Genomic DNA, 18,969 nt, shown 5'->3' on the forward strand with positions numbered 1-18,969 from the left:
ACACTGAATGCACATTCAGGCCACTATGCCACTAATCAGTCAAACTGCTGACTTGTCCCATCAAGATCATGAGACAAAAGCATCTGGTGTACAGCCTGCATCACACACAATTTGTACATGTGTTCTGCTCAGGCCTTAACCGTACAGTGGTGTATTCCCTGGTGGATTCAGTCAACGGGTTCTTCTCCATCGACCCTGTGACCGGAATAGTAATCCTGGAGAAATCTCTGGACAGAGAGAGCCGAGACTCCTATCGCGTCCGTGTCCAGGCCACGGACCGAGTCGGGCAACAGGGGGCGCTGTCCTCACAGGTTGGTCGGAAGTCCAAGTGACACAGATTCAATCTTGATAGTTTTTTTTTTCTCTTCTGTACAGAATATCTACTATAATTGTAGGAAGTGTATACAATAAGTGACATAAAAATGGCACTTGTTCTAAAATAAAATGTTAATACTAAGATTACTAAAGTTCTAATATTTGCATTTTGGGTCATTCTGATGAACTTGACACAAAAGTAAATTAAAACCAATCATTCGTGAAAGCAATTTGCTTTTTTTTGGAATTAAACCATTTAGTAGTAAGAATTATTACACTACATAATAAATTAGCCAGCCATAGAGTCTGACCATCTGGTGATGTGTTGTGATCTGTTAATACTAGGCGTGAGCTCGATTACAAAAACAAAACTGATGAATAGAAATACGATGTTTAGTGAAGAGAACAGATAAAGAATAGAGTAGATTTTAATTAAGATATATCGTCGTCGAATTGCGCAGTGTCATGGTATGGGAAAGATGGGGAACAGACCATCAGACAGACTGTGTTGACTCTTCACAACCTCCAGGTTTCTCTTTCTGTGGATGCTAAAACTAGATGTGAACACAAGCTGAAAATAAACCCTGGTTAAGAAAAAAAAAATGAGGCCAGGTGTTGTCATTTAAAAAAATATATGCCTTCTCTTATGTTGGGAGGCTCAGTGACCATTGATGCTGAAAATTAATATATTTTTTAAAGCAGCATGTATCATCGTCACTAATAATAGTAGTTTTAGCTGCAGTGGGAGCAAAGGCAGTTGCTCCACGAGGCGTAGCAGTATCTGCAGTAGGCACAGTAATATAAGAGCTGTGCAGCAGGAAGTGATCATGACAATGTCACACACTGTTGATTTCATAGCGCTAAAAGAGCATTTATCAGATTTTGTAATGCTATAAACTGTATAATTCATCCGGCAGCCTAGATGTTCTCTCTAATGCTTTGGTGGACGCAGACTTTTGTCTCAGCTCGCTGTGGGGAAGAGCTGACGAATGAATCATTAAGGTGTCACTGTACAGTCCCCCGTGTCTTCCTCAGGTCGATTTGACCATTTTGGTGCTGGATGTGAATGACAACGCTCCGGTCTTCCAGAGGAGGGATTACGCCGTCACTGTCCCAGAGGATGTGGCCGTGGGAACCGAGGTGCTGCGCGTGTTGGCGACAAGCGCCGACATCGGGGCCAACGCTGAGATCACCTACAGCATCCGGTCGGGCAACGAGCTCAGAAAGTTTTCCATAGACAGAAGACTGGGTGAGCAGGCGCCCTTGCAGTAACCACCGAAATACACATAGGTCAAACCAAAGATAACACAAAACCAGCTTTGACTAAACTGATTGTGTGCTTGTATGTCACAGGGTCCATTTCAGTTGCTGATGATTTGGACTTTGAGGTGTGCAAGGACTACTACCTTACTGTTGAGGCGTGGGACAGCGGGAACCCCCCTCTTAGCACTGCTACCATGGTAACCATTGAACTCATGGATGTCAATGACAACGCTCCAGCCTTCACTCAGGACATCTACAACGTACTGGTCAGCGAGGATGCGTCTGTCGGGCAGACGATTACAAAGGTAAAATTTAGTCTTCATTTTAGTCTCCTGTCACTCCTATACTCGTGTTGTTTCTTCAACGTTTGTGTGTTATTTAGGTATTGGCTGAAGATCTGGACAGCCAGGTGAACGGGCGTATCACCTACTCGATCCTGAAAGGTGACCGGAGCAACCACTTCTGGATTGACCCCGTAACGGGACTTCTCAAAGTCAATAAGAGGCTTGATAGAGAACTGGTAAGGATGCTTTTTCTTTTAAGTACAATATCTTGAAAGCAATCAATTGTAATTTTCTGGTTCCTGAGCACATTCAGCACAGAAAAGTCCCATCAAGGTCATCACACTGAAGTGTCACATTATGCAAGCATAACAGTGCTCACGGTATCGCCTGATACATACAAATATGGTACATAATCTTCTGTATCGTCTAGGTCTCGAGGTATTCCTTGTCGGTGCAGGCGTTCGACAGTGGCTCCCCTGCCATGTCCTCCACTGTGACAGTTAACGTCGACATATCCGACGTTAACGACAACCCTCCCGTATTCACCCCTCCCAACTCCACGGCCATCATACAAGTGAGTCTAGCATGTGTGTGTTTGCGTTCTGTATTTCTGCTTTCCTTTGTTAGGTTGTTTAAACAGTTTTCTTTCCATATTTCCAGCTTAACCAAGCTGCTGGCACCACCTTGCTGAAGTTGTCAGTTAGCGATAAAGACTCCCCCAGAAACGGCCCTCCCTTTGAGTTTCGTATCATGTCAGGAAATGAGAGAAAGTTCTTCTCCCTGGACCAGGCTGGAACTCTGAGGTCCAGCCGCGTGTTTGGTCCTGAAGCGCCCAGAGAATTCACTCTCGAAATCCAGGTTGGAGTCTGGTATTTTTAAAACTGTATAATAATGAGGAAAGGTTGATTGACAAATACACTTTGTCAGCGTGGTTACACACACTGTCACCACCGGGAGCAGCACATTACTCACAATCTGTCCCTGGTAGCAGCTAAGTAAAGCTATTCGTCTTGGGTTCAAAAAAGGAGCATTAAAAACAGCACATTTCTGTCTGGAGAGCTATTAACATTAATATGATGTGACTTAAATCTAAAACTTTCAACACCAAATCAGTCATTTATATTTCTGCAGAGCTTTGCTCCTTTTCGTTTGATTAGATGTTTAATCTCTCACAATAACTGTGTTCTGGTGTCTTAGGCAAGTGACTCTGGTAAACCAAGGCTCAAATCCTCTTCCTGGGTCTTCCTGAGGGTCATTGGGAACAGTCAGTACAAGCCCACCGTCTCCCCACTGGAAATCTTCATTGTCATGGTAACCGATACCTTCCCGGGCGGTCCAATCAGTCGGATCTATGCAACGGACCGCGACCCCAATGACGTTCTGTCATTTACCCACAAGTCTGGGCCCAAGAGCATGTTTAAGATCAACAGACAGGACGGGAGCATTGTCGCTCTCCCGGGCCTAGAACCTGGCAGGTACGCACCACATAGCCAGGGAAAAAACACATATATGAAATAAATATAATATGGAAAACGCATTTTCTTGTCCTCTTTCAGATACCAGATGAACGCTACAGTGAGTGATGGACGCTTTGCTGTGATAGCTGATGTGTCAGTCCAGGTGGAACAGGTGACGGATGTTCTGCTGCGTAGTGCCCTGACCTTACGTTTCAGCTCCCTGTCCCCGGAAGACTTACTCGGCCGCTACCTGAACCAGATACAACTAACCTTACGGAGAGTAGCTGGCTGGAAATGGTCACCGGGCCAACAGGATCCTCTCCACATTCTCAGCGTGCAGCCAGTGACGGGGTCATCGGATGTCGACTTGCTTCTGGCCATGGAGAGGCCAGAGTCGCCTGGCAGTGGCCGCATGGGTGGCTTCTACTCCCAGCAAGCGCTGTCTGCGAAGCTGGAGGAGGCAGGAGCGCGGGGTCAGATCCGAGGTGTCCTAGCCGGGGCGGTGGTGGTGAGCAGCGCTTGTTCTGGTGAGCTGGAGTGCGGGGACCAGGTGTGTGAAAAGCAGCTGGTGATGGAGGGGGACTCACCTGTCACCTACAGCACAGAGAGGGTCAGCTTGGTCTCACCGAGGTTCAGCCGCACAGAGATCTGCACTTGCCCTGGTGAGCACGTCTTCTCTTTCAGTCTAGCTAAGCCCAGCTCATGTCTTAGGACATGATACGTACTGGTCAATAACCGGAAGCAAAGGGTTTCCGGAAGACATACTTAATTTTTGTCATATAAACATAGATGGAATTCTGATTCAATATCTATGGATCTGCCACTCATTTATTACAGGAGGGGCATGCCCAACCCCTGTGGAGCTTTGTGAAGGTCAATCCTGCCCAGCAGATATGCAGTGTGTGCGTTCTGGTCCTACAGCGCCATCTGTCTGCCAGTGTCAGCCTGAAAGACTAGACCAGTGTGCAGGTAGGATGCTATTGTGCTTGCAGTTTAGGGGCGTTTGTAGACACACAACAAGATCCCAGTTTGAGTTTCTTTAGCTCGGCTGAAGCATTTTCTCTCTGTCTGTTGGGAATGTTTAGGTCAGACCTCTCTGAGTTTCTCTGGAAACAGCTACATCAAGTACAGAGTGACAGAGAGCGGCCAGAGTGGAGAGATGAGGCTCGGCTTGAGGATCAGAACGCTTCAGAGGAGAGGGGTCATTATGTTCACACGTGTTAACCCCTGTACCATGCTCAAGGTAAATGGACTGCCCTTAGATAGATAGATAGATAGATAGATATGAATAGGTGCTTTTTACTGGGATGTAACAAAAAAAAATCCAAAAGCAAATGGAAGATCAAAAGAATTAATAAAAAGATCTTTTCACTTTCCTGCTTCAGATTGAAGGGGGTCGACTTTGGTTCCAGTTGGACTGTGACAACACCCTTGGCATTATGGGTATCTCTGGCAGACCAATAAACGATGGGCTCTGGCATGCAGTCGCCTTGGAGCTCACTAGAAACTACACCCTCCTTTCACTGGACGACAGCTACGTGGAACGGCGCCGAGCAGCCCGAGCCCCCGTTCGTCTTTGGCCTCTGGCCCCTGATTCATCGTTTTTCTTTGGAGCGCAAGTGAGGCCGCTGAGCGGGCAAGGCGAGAGGCCAAGTCCAGGGCCAGGACTTGGGGACCGTGGCACGAGGGGCCCTCCGAGAGCCCAGGACGGATTCCAGGGCTGCCTGGGCTCGCTGATGCTGAACGGCAATGAGCTGCCACTCCAGAATAAGAGGAGCCGTTACGCCGAGATAGCCGGGCTCAGTGAGGTCAAGCTGGGCTGCGTGCTTTATCCAGATTCGTGCATCAGTCAGCCCTGCCTCAACGGAGCCATCTGCAGCAGCATGCCCTCTGGAGGTATGCAGTCATCGCAATCTTGCTGTTGTATAAATTAATTACATAAACAGTTGTTGTCATATAAAACAGTATTACAAGCTGAATTTAAATTGTAGGACTTTTTAACAAATTCTCACATACATACTGTATACCAATGTATACTATATATAGTGTAAAATATAAACCTAAATACTCTTGTCAGTTATGACTGTGATGATTTATGATTATGATTATTATTTTATCCAATATTATTTGTCACATTTTGAATCCTTCTTCCTCAGGGTTCATGTGCAGTTGCAGTGCTGGATTCACTGGGGGGCGCTGTGAAACAGAAATGACATCCTGCATGCCAAACCCCTGCCAGAACGGAGGGGACTGTAAGCCCGTAGGCAGTGCATTCCTCTGTGGCTGTCCTAGAGGACTCGGGGGACTTATGTAAGATGAAATGGCCTGAGACTACGCACACTTTTAAACCTTAATAACTGCCTGCCGTTGCACTGGCGTGTCCTACTTAGAGACAGAATATACACAGTGACAGTTGAGGACCGTGATCATTTAGACACTTTAACCCGTGCGTCCCCCACCCCCAACTCATTCAAACGTGAAAGATTACGTGCAGGACTCAACAAGAACACACACACTCATTAGTTCAAATTAGCATCCCAGAACCCACTGTGTTTTTCTAGCACTTATTGTGCGGGGCAAATTAGGGGTTCTAATTTAATTCAGCATAATTTTGGTTGAAAAGCCTGTAATCATTCTCGTGCTGCCGTCTTAATTACAGCTCAGTAATTGCCTTTGAAACAACCTCAATGCTCACGCGGTTGTTCGTCGGAGCCACCACTAGAGAGCAGTTTTCCCTCAAAGGAGAAAACGGTTCTGCTCTTCATGCTTTGGACAAAGACGTACAAATTATTTTTTTTTGTGAAGCTGGATTAAATCATATTCAGCCAAATCAGTTATCACTTCATATTGAGCACAGATTGACAGAAAAGCCAATGAAAACCCTATGTTCCGCCACAAGCAAACAGATGTTGAGTGTAATTGGCTGTGAAATTGTTTTAGTTTTTTTACTCCCCAGAAAGCTAATCAATGAAATGTTTGAACTGAATTAACAAGAAAATAATGTGGACATTGTGAAATGTGAAAATCTAATAGCTGGATTACACTCGTAGAAGAACAAAACAAATACAGCACAACTTACAAAAGAGCCTTTTTTTTTTTTTTTAAATTAGGGTATAAAGTATTCATTATCTAAAATATTCATGAGAGAGGCTATCACTGGCCAGAACATCCAGGCCTTGATGAGCAAACTGTATACGCCTAATGACTCCCCGCGCTTTCATCGTTTAAAGCAAAAACTTTCGGATAGTTACACAAGCTTCCTGAAAAATGCTTTTCCGCTTCTATTGGACGGACTCTTGCAAAGTGTTTTGAAAATCCCATCAAGTACAAAATAATTGAAAAGAGGAGCGCATGTATATTCTATCCCCCTCACAGCAGGGCGGCCTGTTTGAAACGAGGAGCAGGGCTGACTAAGTATGTGTGTGGAGTAAAATTACATTTGCAGTGTTGAGTTTGGAATTTGCATCTTCAGGATCCCCTCTGTGTTTTTTTTTTTTTATATATATAATTTTGACATATTTCTTTTAACCAGAACCACATACCATACGTCTAATATGCGGATAAAAACAAATCCATGAAGATAATCGTTTGATTTATCAAAAAAAGGAAAATAAGGACTTCTGCATGATACAAATCATCTTCAGTGTTCCCATGCGTGGCAATTTATTTGTCTGTCTGTGTGTCTACAGATGTGATGAGGATGTAAATGAGTGCGACCAGGAAGAGTGCGGAGATGGAGGGGAGTGTGTCAACACGTATGGGTCCTTCTACTGCAACTGTTCAGAAGGATACGACGGTCAGTTTTGTGACGATCAGATGCCTGATGATCCGGGAGATGACACGCAGGTAAAGTACCAACATTCACTTTTGAATTTATGGGCGTTTGTGTAATGTAGTATATTCATATTTTGGAACCACACCAACGTCAACATGTGAAACTGAAACTCACAGACAGACACACTGGGTGGAATTAACTTTTAAGTTAAATGTCAGTAAGAACAAAACAGAGAGAGAGGTAGTAACAATCATTATATACGTGCAAATGAAGTCAGATTCGAACTAATGTTGCAAAAAGGGACATTTTAAATCCTTAGATTGCAGTTTCTCTAAAGCACAGATGAGGCAGTGCCTTCAAGTCCTGGAGAAAACAAAACTTTTTTTAATTTTTTTGTTTTTAACTAGAACCGTGCCCATCGATGGAGCTGAAAAAGTCCCAGCTTTTCAAATTGCTTTTTGTGCATTCAGCTTGCACCTAATTGAACTTGGCATACACGTTGAAGCTGGTGAGAATTGGGAGTGCGCAGCAGCCTCCTGGAAGGCTTATTTCTCCAGCATGGTATCTTTGTCTCCGCAGTAGATGAATGGGAGTGTGGTAATGGGTAAATCACAGTTTCCATTTGAAGTTTTCACGCTCTTGACTTTTATTGTCGGCTATGTACCTTATATTGAGACTGCGAACCCAATCACAGTTGGACATTGTAAGAAGCAAGCGGCTTTTATTATAAGACTGTGATCAGCAGGGAAGCGTAGTCAACAAAACCCATTAGTCTGCTTTCACAAGCAGTGTTTATGGCAACTTTGTTGTTCTGTTTTTTAAAACATCCGAAGGCATCTTTTACTAGAAATAAAGCTGAAGAAAAGGTTATAGCGGAGCTGGCTCGTTACAAATTCCATTAAAATGGCGGTCTGTTGCTTTTTTCATTTCCTCTTTACTGCAAGACCAAGAACAGGTCTGTTGTAATCCTCTGCTGTAGATAAAAGTTTAATTCGATCCAGCATTATACCAGTAATCATTAGATGCTTTCTGTTTGAAGCCTTTTGTAATACTGGTTGTATTTTTAAAGTGTGATGTGTTAATTTACACTCATCTCCCTAAAAGTATCTGTGGGTTGATGAACAGCAGCACACTATCCTCCTACTGTTACTCCTGTACAGCAGCCTAATTAACCTGTAAGGAATCTCACCTAATTTATTAAAAAAATTTATTTGTACCTTGCCACTAGTTTTTTTTTTTTGTAGAAAGTTTTAGAGCATGTATTCTCAAAAAGTTTGAAACATCAGCTTGTTCATTATCTGAATGCAAGGTAGTCCTAATTATGAAAAAATCCCCATTGCTGGACTTTTCTTCCACCTGGCAGTGCTGGTGTATGTCTTCTTTGAAACAGAAGATGCTGTGTCCATGTTTTCATTTGTCTTTTCATGTTGCCTAGGCTGAGCCTCTGTCTTACGTCGGACCGGGAGAGATAATTGGCATCGGGGTCCTTGCCTTTGTCATCATTTTCCTCCTCATACTCTTCGTCGCCTTTAGGAAAAAAATCAAATTCAGGAAAGAGTCTGACCCGGGCCGAGGAACCCAGGCGGTGATGGGCATCTCAGCTATTTCCACAGAAACGAGCTACATGCTGCACAAGACTGGCATGGGCGCTGAGGGGATTGAGTTCAAGGCGGTGCGCGTGTCGGGTTCACCGGCGGCCACGAGCACCTATGGCGAGGTGGGAGGCGGCACTGCAGGGCCTCCTCAGGTCATGGTGCGTCCGACTGCCCACTCCCCTCTACCGGGAGGACTCAGCAACCAGGGCGTGAGGAGTGGAGATGGTGACAAGACTGTCTCCAGTGAAGCCAGTCAGGTGTGCAAAACTGTGCATGCATTAATGATGATAATTCGTTTCCACGTCTCTGGTATCATAATACGGGCATAAAGTCACCAGACTGGTAAGATTTCTCATGGCAGCTTTAATGCAGAAAATGTAATTATATAGATTTATATATCAATATTTTCATGCTGCCACTAATGAAAGCAGGCATGAAATTTGAGGAAAATAAATTACCAGTGTGATCGCCAAGCAGGCATCGAGTGTCATTTAACAGTCCTGCAGCCTGTAAGATAAGAACACAATTTTGAGTTGCATAATGAATCCATAATAATTAAAAAAAATAAACATTATATCAGTATGTGTTAACAGCATATCTTCCCGCTCCTTTAGCCCGTTTTGATAATGCTTTTCTTATGTGATCAGTTGACTCATGAAATTACTTCTTGTATTTTTCCCGTTCTTACAAAACAACCATAGGGACAAAAGCAGGCACGGTGTGTCAGAGAAAGGGAAAGCGGGCTGCACGGCTGAGCTACAAATAACTGCTTCCGTGGCATCGCTGAAGAGTGACGAGGCTTTGACACAATACAAAATATGGGATGATGAATGCTTACTGAGTATTTTCTCAAAAGTAGTCTCCCACGATTGCGACCCTGCCCAGAGACACTGAGATAAATGGGCTGAAAGTAGTGTATAATTTACACAAATCTGCACTTGGTTTGTGCCCTAAGAACAATTTAAGAAAACCTTTAGTCTTATTTGTCAGATTAAAATGTTTCTTAAACAGGAGTAAAAAGCAGAACAATGTATGTAGGGTGGACTCATAATAAACACTATCTGTGGTCCTTATAATGACAGATCATGTAACCAGGATCATCAGCAGTGCTTTTGAACAACAACGGATTTCTGTGACATGGAGAACTCATTCACACAGAGGATTACTTTCTTCCTCTCCACAGCTGAGCAGCTTCCTCTCAGACACGCCTAACGTCCGAGGTGTGGCCAACAGGAGGGGCATCGCCGTGTGCAGCGTGGCGCCCAACCTCCCCTCGGCGTCTGCGCGCCGCTCGGAGCACAGCCCGGCGCACAAGGTGTCCTGGGAAGGCGAAGAAATGAGGGAGAAAGCGCTGGAGAGGGTCCGAGATGAGAGGGAGGACGAGTGGGGGCAGAGGGCTTTTGAGCTGGAGAGAACACAGAGAGATAACGGTCCACAGGGTAAGGCTGCGACAGTGTGCGCGCGCACTCAGTCTCTGACCTGATCAAAAGGGCGAGGAGTACACAGGCCGTGAACTCACTGCGTTATACCCATACCACCATCTTCACAGAGAGAGCTTATTTCACAGTGATCTGTGTCTTTTGATCACACACATCAAAGAAAATGGCCCAGAGTAAGCAAGAGTGCTTAAAAAGTCATATTTTTATTTTCACTCCATTTTAGTTTTAGTATTTACTCCCTAGGAGCAATAAATGATCTTTCTGTAACACCGCCGAAATTGGCAATTATGTCCTCTTGTATCAGGATAAAACTCTTACATCTCCCGTGCACTTCTGTTTGAATGGTCAGGGTAATCAGCCAGAACTGATGTCATATGTTCTTGTCCTACTTTTGCTCAGGAAAGTCCAAATCAAAGTAGTCGGAGCACTTCCACACAAAGGCGGCCAACTTTTTTTTTTTGGCCAATTTTCGCCCCACGTGTGTCTTTGTAAGCTGAGACGGCAACAAACTGAAGGCGAGCAGCAAGACATTGTTGTCAGATAATTCAGCTTCGCTCCAATATTTAGCTGACAACTCTTGTCAACAACAAGACCCCGGTTCAGAGTTTGTTCTCCGCCAGTGAAATAACCACGTTGCATTTCAGTGCTAAGGAAGACGTCAGATATTTCGATTCTCTGTCCGACCTGTTGTTTGAATAATACAGCTTTCAGCGGGAACTTCCTGCCTGTTAATTATTGATTTCTTCCTGTGGGAATGGGAAATAGGTTATTTTATTTTTTGCTCCCTTGCTGAGTGTGTGCAGCTAAAGGAGAACCACGTAGCCGTCGGGCTCACAGTTACAACGCAGTCCATTAATTTAGACATTATTAAACATATAGCAAAGTAGTATCCAGATTTATGCACATATGAATCCAGCGTTAATTGCCATGTTAACTAATCAATTGGAAAGTTATTTATATACGTCACGGCAACCAGTGCAATAATGAATATTGCAATACAGGCCACAAGTCAATACATGAAATACTAACTAACAAGGGAGCATATTGGTAATTCACCATCATTACCTGCACCATCATGAATAAATCAAATGTGGTGAATAATTAAATACCTGGGGAAAAATATTCGAGGAACAAATCATGTCCCATATTGCTGGGTTTTTGGCAACTGCGCTTTCAAACACGGGATGATTCATGTCGTCGGCGCAAATGCTACACCAATTACAGGATGGATTACAGGAAAGCAATTTGTGAATTTGTTTTGGTTGCTGAAAAGGAAACGGAGTCAGAACTATCGAGCTCTAACTATGTTTGGCTCGGTGCTGAGACGGTGATGGGGAGAAAAAGCGAGCCAAATTAAAGCGTTTGCAGGCTAATCAATTGTATTGACACATAATTCGGCCTAATTAGATGTTTTATGAAAGTTTAGATTTCGATTCTCAGCTCAGACGAGGTCAGAATCAGGATGGGTGATTAAAATGTGGATTGCAATAGGGAATTTGAAAAGTTTCAGTATATGGTTTGGCTGTGTGTTAGTGGAGGGATTACAGTAGGGGTCGGCTTCGTAACACATGGCTGCCTACAGTGACACATGGTAGGGTTGTCACTGGGAATAACGAATGAGTGCAATTGAAAAAAGAAAAGAAAGAAATGAGTAAAAAAAATATATATATAGATTATGTCGAATGTCCCTTCGCCTCTGTCCTGAATAAGACCGGTGGAACTGCGCTGCCGTTCCTGTTTGGTTTGATTGATGGTACTGCCTTACTGCTCACGTTCCCACAGGAGCGTTTCTCTTGTTCCATACTCTCTCGACCATGACCGCATAGCTCAGGCTTGAAAAGCTGATGTCCAGACGCACTGGCCTTGGTGGACATAGTCGCCGGGTACTGTTTTGATCATAACATGAGCAAAGCCCTGAAACTCGCTTGCCAAATGTGCATGTTTACAGTTTTTAGAGGATCCGACAGAAAACTTGTCGAGTCCGGTTATGAGAAGCAAGGCACAATGACAAAACACCCTTAACTGAATACCACTGTTAAACAAAAGCTATTCACAAATAGGACATATAGGGGTGCAGAGGAAAGAGCAAGAAACAACAGCAGGTAAAGGTCATCTCATTTTTACCTGCAAAACAGAACTGGGCTTAGTTTCAGATGATATGGTACAGATACCTTTGTCAGTACCTTAGCTAGTTTCAAGACAAGAGTTCTCCTACTTTTTCCATTTGGCATTTACTGTGTCTATGTATAATCAGCTGTAATAGAGCTAAATTAGCAAAGTTATGATTTCAGGTTTATCTAATCAAGACTAAAAGCACTTAACGCCAAACCGATGTGTGAAACTGATACTCAGTTCCAAACACTGATTGATGCAAAGTGTGTCGCGATTAGGCAGAGGCAGAGTGAAATGTCTGTAAACTGTTTTCTCTTTCTGTTTCTCCCCATTTGTTCCACCCTCCAACATAAAGCCTCTTAGGTTTTGCCCAGAAGTTTGTCGAGAGTTACTTTTAATCACGTCAGCGAGGCTGCCACTTTCCATTTCCAAGCAGATTCATTTCGCAAGTAGAATTGTTTTTTAGAGCGCATGATTTCCGCTCTGTTGGCCCTCTGTTTCTTTTCCCCCACTTTGAACGTGAAACCAGGCGTTTTATTGCCGCCAGATTGGAGTACCTGGTGGAGCAGCATACCTGTCTCTTAGCTTAACAGACCGTTGTTGCAGACAGCCTTCACAGCCTGATGCCTTTATCTGAAGTCACTGTGACACCCAAATACCTGCTCTGCCCCTCTGGCATCGTTTGACAATCACTCACTCAGAGGCAGTTCTGAGTGATTTGAAAGAATGCTACCCTTTAAATAACAGCCCAGCAAAGAAAAACAATGCCAGGGATCACACTGACTTGTAAGCATTTGCTTATTAGAAGTGGTGCTTTTGCAGACATTCAGATTCTAACTGGAGAGTTTAAGGCTGGCAGAGTTCTCCAACTGATATTTAACTTGTTTGCAGGAACAAAATGTCAGGTTTCGTAACTTGAAATCGGAGTTCTGATTGCTGCGGTGGGAACAACCTGGCCAGGGCACACAAGGTTTTCAGATGCTCACTCAGAGCTGTTTACTTTGTCATGCGTTTTGCCGTGCTTTGGAAGATATTTTTCCAGTCGACTTGCTGTTTTTGAGGAGTCACACAAGAACAAGTAGCCCTCCGTGAGACCTCCAGCTGGTGCTCCAAATGAGCTGAGCTGGAGGCGCACTGGGTGTTCTGGGATTTATTGAAAACGCTTGTCCTCCGAAGCAGTTAGACAGCTTTCGGGAAAAGAGATAATTTACTGCGGCCCATATCTATGTCATCGTCTAAAGTGGATATGTGGCGGACAATGTTCCCTCTAATTTTTCATGTGTCTGGGCATACACAAAAACTCTGTGAGTACACTGTGGACCACTGTGAGCAACATCACACATGTAGGCTGGGGCCACACACCAGTATCACACCTGTCCAAAACCTGAGATCATAGCAAGTTACATAGTTTATCAAAAGAATCACGCTATAGCAGTAATTTCCGTTACTTTTAATATAAGTGATTTGGCCCACTTAACATAAAAAGAACAAAAATCTTGTTGTTCATGAGCTGTGTAGTATGTTATATGTCAGTGTGAGGGTCTTGGTGTTGTCTGGGTGAGGGAGAGTCCTGCTCTGGAAGAACTGACACATGTACACCTTTCAGAGATAAAATAAACCCTGTATTAAAAAAATATTAAAATTAACAGATTAGGCTACAATAAATATCTTTCTTAAGCAGAAACCTGTCCTGCTTAACTTAAAACTGTATAAATGAACATAAAACAATAGAAAGCAGAACATTCCTTTTGTAATAGTGCAATATGAAAAGTTCAAACAGAGAGTTTGAGGAAAAGTTGTAGCTTTGTTGTCTTCTGGTATCTTCTTCACAAGCAACAGTACCTGGACCAATGAGATGAGCAGGATTCCCGCTGTCAGCTTATTGGTCACAGAGCAGGAGACGGCCTGGGAATAACTTTAAATGTTCATATAAAGCGCCTTGTTACTCATTAATTACATTGACATTTTACACGCTACTTTTGATTCTCACGGTAATACGGGACAAAGTGCGTCCTGTTTCAGCTCAATATGGGACGCGTACTTTTGTTTCTAAATACGGAACGATTCTGTTTTTCAAGGGACTGTTGGCAACGCCAAGTTTTGCAGAGCAGACCTTTCTCTCTCGAAAAAGAAAAATCTAACCCAGTTTCACCGCTGGTTCTTCTGTTTGCACACACTCCGACAGCCATTCCATCTTAAAAGAACCACATTTAATTTTTACTTTGTCTTGGTGAGTGGATGCGCCACTGCCTTAACTCCGCCGCACTGTTACCTAGCTAACCTGCAAAACACCGGCGCCGCGGCGCATATGGGGGGGGGGGGGGGCACGTGATTGGCAGCGTAAGTGAACCGCATCATATCATTGGCTGGACAGCTGTCACTCACTGACTTACATTGCAAAATGGTACATAAACAAATAACAATTTACTTGTTTAATTTATTTACAGTTCATGTTGGATTTTTTTTATGCGCTGCATAGATTTTCTTGTGCGCGGAGAACGTGCGAGCAGTGCGCGATTGCGCAAGCGCGCAGCTTAGAGGGAACATTGGTGGCGGATTGAGATCTCCTCACTGAGTCAGAGAGAAAGAAAATTAATGGATAGGTGGATTTATCTCCCATGAGGGCACTGACGGAGTTATTGGTCCATTGGTAATTGTTTCTTTTGTCCATAATGGTTGCAAAATGACCGTTTTTGTAAGACATCTTTCTTCTGAGCGAGCCCGTCCAGAGCTAATACAAGGCTTCAGCAGTCTTGAGTTAACAAAACCACAATGGCTTAGAGGGAAAAGACAGCAATTTAGTAAAGTCCACACTTGGCTTACTCAAATTTCAAAAGCCTTATGTTAGCTCCTTAAATGTGCATACACACTGATCGGGCATAACATTATGACCACTTTCCTAATATTGTGTAGGTCTCCCTTGTGCCTCTAAAACAGTTGTGACTCATCAGAGAATGGCCATGGACCTTTTGAGGGTGTCCTGTGGTGTCTGGCAACAGGATGTTGTTAGTGGGGGCCTTTGGGTCCTATGGGTTGAGGGGAGGGGCCTCTGTGGATCATCCCGCAGATACTTGATCAGTTTGGGATCTAGGGAATTTGGAGGCCAGGTTTTTTGGTTGTTCCTAAACTGTTTTTGTGTGTGTGTCTGTGTCAGGCTGCATCCTGCTGGGCATGGCTGCTGCCATCAAGGAGTTTTCATTGCTATGGGGTGGGGGTGCCTGGTCTGGGCTATGTGGGTGGTACATGTCTAAGTAACATCCACATGAATGCCAGGTCCAGAAGTTTCTCAGCAGAACATTGCATTGTCACAAGATGATCAATGTTATTTACTTCTCCTGTCAGTGGTTTTAATGTTGTGGCTGATCAGTGTACATGGACAGAAGTATTTGTTAGTATATGCTCCTCATGGTCTCATTTGCCAAACTGAAAAACATTTTTCTGTGTTTTTGTGCGCTTTTAAGTTGGAATGGGCAAATGACAAAAAAGATGTGTTGTATTTGTTTTGCCCCCTAGCAAAAAATACAGAAATGCTTCTGAAATGGATCTCTGACACATGATTTATTTGAATCATGTGCACATCAATTGTAAAAACATCATGTATTTGCACAAAAGTGTAATATTGGGTGCTTGTGAGCGATGAACACAAGCGTTCAAATGACAAAACTATATCCACGGCGACACACAACTATATTAGCTGAACAATTTTTCCTTAATTTTTAGCGGAATACTGTACATTTATATGAATCTGTGTGTTTTTACATTAGGTGAGTCAGAGCTGGTGGACGATGTACCCTGCCTCTCAGACTCCAACTCTGAGGAGCACTCCCTCAGCTCCTACACATCTGAGTCCTTCGATGACAACGGTAAGACTGGAAACCCGAAAACACTCCGCACTCTTTAATCTTTCACAAGCCAAAAAAAAAAAAAGAAAAGAAAATACCAGGAACTACTGCTGTAGATAACGTTCCCTGAATGCTGGGACTCTAACCATAGCTCAAGCAGATAATCGACCAGTGGAAATGTTTCATGAGAGGAACCTCCATTCAACCAAATCCATACATCAAAGGTTAATGCACAGGCAGAGGAAAAACTTTTTTAATAAACTTCTCTAGAACTCTGCACGGAGTCTTTTCCCCCACGATAACTCAATACCATTGATCTTTTCTTGGTTAAGTAAAAGAGGCTGGAAGTCGGACAACATAATGATCGCGTGTGTGCATGTGTGTGGGGTTGTGTTCTTCAAACAGGAGATCCAAGTCGATGCATTCCTTCCCGTCTAATTAGTGTAGTTGCAGAGAAAAGGGTCCTCATGTCGCGCATGCATAAATACCAGCACGTAGCACACGCATACGAACGTGTCTATCCTCTGCTCTCTGCACGTGTGCATGCACGCATTCCCCCGCCATGTCTCACTCACGCCCGGCACATGACACCTATCCCATTCATGAATGTACTAACGATGTTTCTGTTTTTCTCTCTGTATTCTGCTTAGCCTCCATAGTGACAGTCATACGTCTAGTCAATGACGCTGTTGATAATATTGAAAGTGAAGGTATGAAAGAACATGTCCTGTTTCTCCTCTATGTTCCTTTGCTCAGTCTTTTGTGTCCCGTCTCCCGAAGCCAAAATGTTTGTCTAGCAGCGGAGTACAAAGATACAATGTGATGAATGCAGCCAAGCCCCTGCGACTCGGCCCCCTCTCTTATTAAGAATAAAACATCCTGCTTAGATTTATAATGTGTTCCGTGTCTCTCCGTGTTTCAATTTTTCCCCTTTGGTTTCGGTGTTGTTTGTCTCTGACTTTCGCTTTCTCGCTCCCTTTGTAGTGTCAAACATGGACAAAGAACAGCGGCGGAACAGCCCCGGTGAGTACGACGCAAAGCAGCAGAAAAACATCTTATTAACTTGCCATCCCTTTTTGCTTCATTTCTCCAGCTATGCTACCAAAACCCAGCCTTTTATATTCGTTCACATCATTTGCTCCGAATACTTTTTTTCACACCCGCTACACTACAGATTACATTTTTGTTCATGCCATTTTTTTTTTTTTTATTATGTGCAGACTTTTAATTGCTACTATAGGCTTCCAGACTCGAGTTAAGTTTCCAGACTTTGGAGGTGAAGAAACATAACTAGAAACCGAGAGTTTGTTTCTGATCGTCTGGCGCCAAAATAAGATACAGTGAGGAACTTTTATCTCCCCCTTGTGGCTGTGGAAAGACACAATTTCACTCAAAGTTTACTACAACTTAAATCAATCAGTGTCATCCATTATCTAATGTAGATGAGTGGCTCATTTAGGCTCTAACCTCACTTAAAGAAAATATACAGATAGGTGGACTTATTTTCCACAAGCTCTCCAGAAGAGTCATCACTTCTGCTGTTCATCCAGGTTGTGATGTGACCCCTTCAGTCCGTTTCTTCTTTCAACGCTCTCCACAAAGGAAATGTCACACCAAGAGTAATCCATGGTCGTCCTCGCTGTTGGGTGCTTTCTTTTTGAGACTGTAATACCCTGAGTGCTCTGAAGGTTGAGTGTCTTTTTTATCTGAAAGACCAGAAACCTTTCTTTGAAGCTTCCTGGGTTCTATTCCATTCTTCCTGACCGCCTGAGACGGTGAATTCATGGAACTTTAGTTAAGTTTGTAGCTCTCGTTCCTGCTTGATAGTCTCTGTTATACTGCAGGCTACTCCATCTTCGTCGCCACGGTTGCTCTCCTCTTCGGCTCTGGCAAACATTCATTGCTCGATGAAATAAAACACATAGCTACCGGTGTGCCAGCACAGAAATGTCACCGCAGCCAACAGATTTAACAGATTTAATGCTCTGGTTTACTGCAAGAGATTTACCTGGTGCTGATGAGCATTTGTCTTGAATGTAATGTACACCGATCAGGCATAACATTATGACCGCCTTCCTAATATTGTGTAAGTGGCCTTTGGGTCCTGTGGGTTGAGGGGAGGGGGCTCTGTGGATCATCCCACAGATACTTGATCAGTTTGGGATCTAGTGAATTTGGAGGCCAGGTCAACACCTTGTGCTGTTTTTCAAGGTTTTTTTTAAAAAAAAAAACTGTTTTTGTGTGTGCGTGCCTGTGTCAGGCTGCATCCTGCTGGGGATGGCTGCTGCCGTCAATGGGTGTTATTGCTATGGGGTGGGGGTGCCTGGTGAATGCCAGGTCCAAAAGTTTCCCAGCAGAACATTGTATTGTCAAAAGATGGTCAATGTTATTTACTCCTCCTGTCAGTGGTTTTAATGTTGTGGCGGATCGCTGTCTAGTCCTTTATATGTGAAAGTGATTATATAGCTATAAAATAATATCTTTAAAATGACAGATTACGTGAAACCTCTTTGCACCACAGTTTTCATAAACACATCTTTCTCTGACATTAGGTTAAGGATATATTGCATAACATAATCCAGTTCATAGTTAATTAAGATCGTGATGACGGTTAAATTGGGTGCATCAGTCCTCTCTCAAAGCAAAAGCAAAGCTTTCACCACGGCCTTGTAGAGGGTCTCGGTGGATTTTAGGGGCACTTTGAGCCAAGCCTCACATCCGCACAGAACAGTGAGGAGAAGGCAGCTTCAAACGCTTTCTTTTTCCACACTAAATCATCAACAGCATGACCACTGGCTTTTCACTCCTACTGAATGCACGCTTTTCCCGAAACAAGCGTCAGGACAGCCGCGATCCAGTCGCACCTGCCATGCGAAACCTCGACGTT

The 18,969-nt window shown here is 43.7% G+C and overlaps 2 protein-coding genes across 2 annotated transcripts in view; both read left to right on the forward strand.

The window, feature by feature from the left end:
- grik1a (glutamate receptor, ionotropic, kainate 1a) overlaps nucleotides 1-18,969 on the forward strand; it is a 211,024-nt gene that overhangs the window by 136,876 nt on the left and 55,179 nt on the right. The gene's annotated exons all lie outside the window — the stretch shown is intronic.
- fat3b (FAT atypical cadherin 3b) overlaps nucleotides 1-18,969 on the forward strand; it is a gene marked incomplete at its 5' end in the record, with an annotated part of 60,189 nt that overhangs the window by 37,854 nt on the left and 3,366 nt on the right. The window contains 18 exons of the mRNA XM_084564098.1: nucleotides 133-311; nucleotides 1,351-1,564; nucleotides 1,669-1,883; nucleotides 1,961-2,098; nucleotides 2,293-2,436; nucleotides 2,523-2,720; nucleotides 3,060-3,337; nucleotides 3,419-3,981; nucleotides 4,157-4,288; nucleotides 4,405-4,562; nucleotides 4,705-5,215; nucleotides 5,476-5,629; nucleotides 7,009-7,165; nucleotides 8,530-8,946; nucleotides 9,873-10,128; nucleotides 16,005-16,103; nucleotides 16,733-16,792; nucleotides 17,067-17,105. Coding sequence (XP_084420224.1) covers nucleotides 133-311; nucleotides 1,351-1,564; nucleotides 1,669-1,883; nucleotides 1,961-2,098; nucleotides 2,293-2,436; nucleotides 2,523-2,720; nucleotides 3,060-3,337; nucleotides 3,419-3,981; nucleotides 4,157-4,288; nucleotides 4,405-4,562; nucleotides 4,705-5,215; nucleotides 5,476-5,629; nucleotides 7,009-7,165; nucleotides 8,530-8,946; nucleotides 9,873-10,128; nucleotides 16,005-16,103; nucleotides 16,733-16,792; nucleotides 17,067-17,105 — 3,912 coding nt within the window. The remainder of the gene's footprint in view (nucleotides 1-132; nucleotides 312-1,350; nucleotides 1,565-1,668; nucleotides 1,884-1,960; nucleotides 2,099-2,292; nucleotides 2,437-2,522; nucleotides 2,721-3,059; nucleotides 3,338-3,418; nucleotides 3,982-4,156; nucleotides 4,289-4,404; nucleotides 4,563-4,704; nucleotides 5,216-5,475; nucleotides 5,630-7,008; nucleotides 7,166-8,529; nucleotides 8,947-9,872; nucleotides 10,129-16,004; nucleotides 16,104-16,732; nucleotides 16,793-17,066; nucleotides 17,106-18,969) is intronic.

The sequence above is a fragment of the Chelon labrosus genome (genome assembly GCF_963514085.1).
Source record: "Chelon labrosus genome assembly, chromosome: 17".
In the NCBI taxonomy this organism is placed as follows: Eukaryota; Metazoa; Chordata; class Actinopteri; order Mugiliformes; family Mugilidae; genus Chelon; species Chelon labrosus.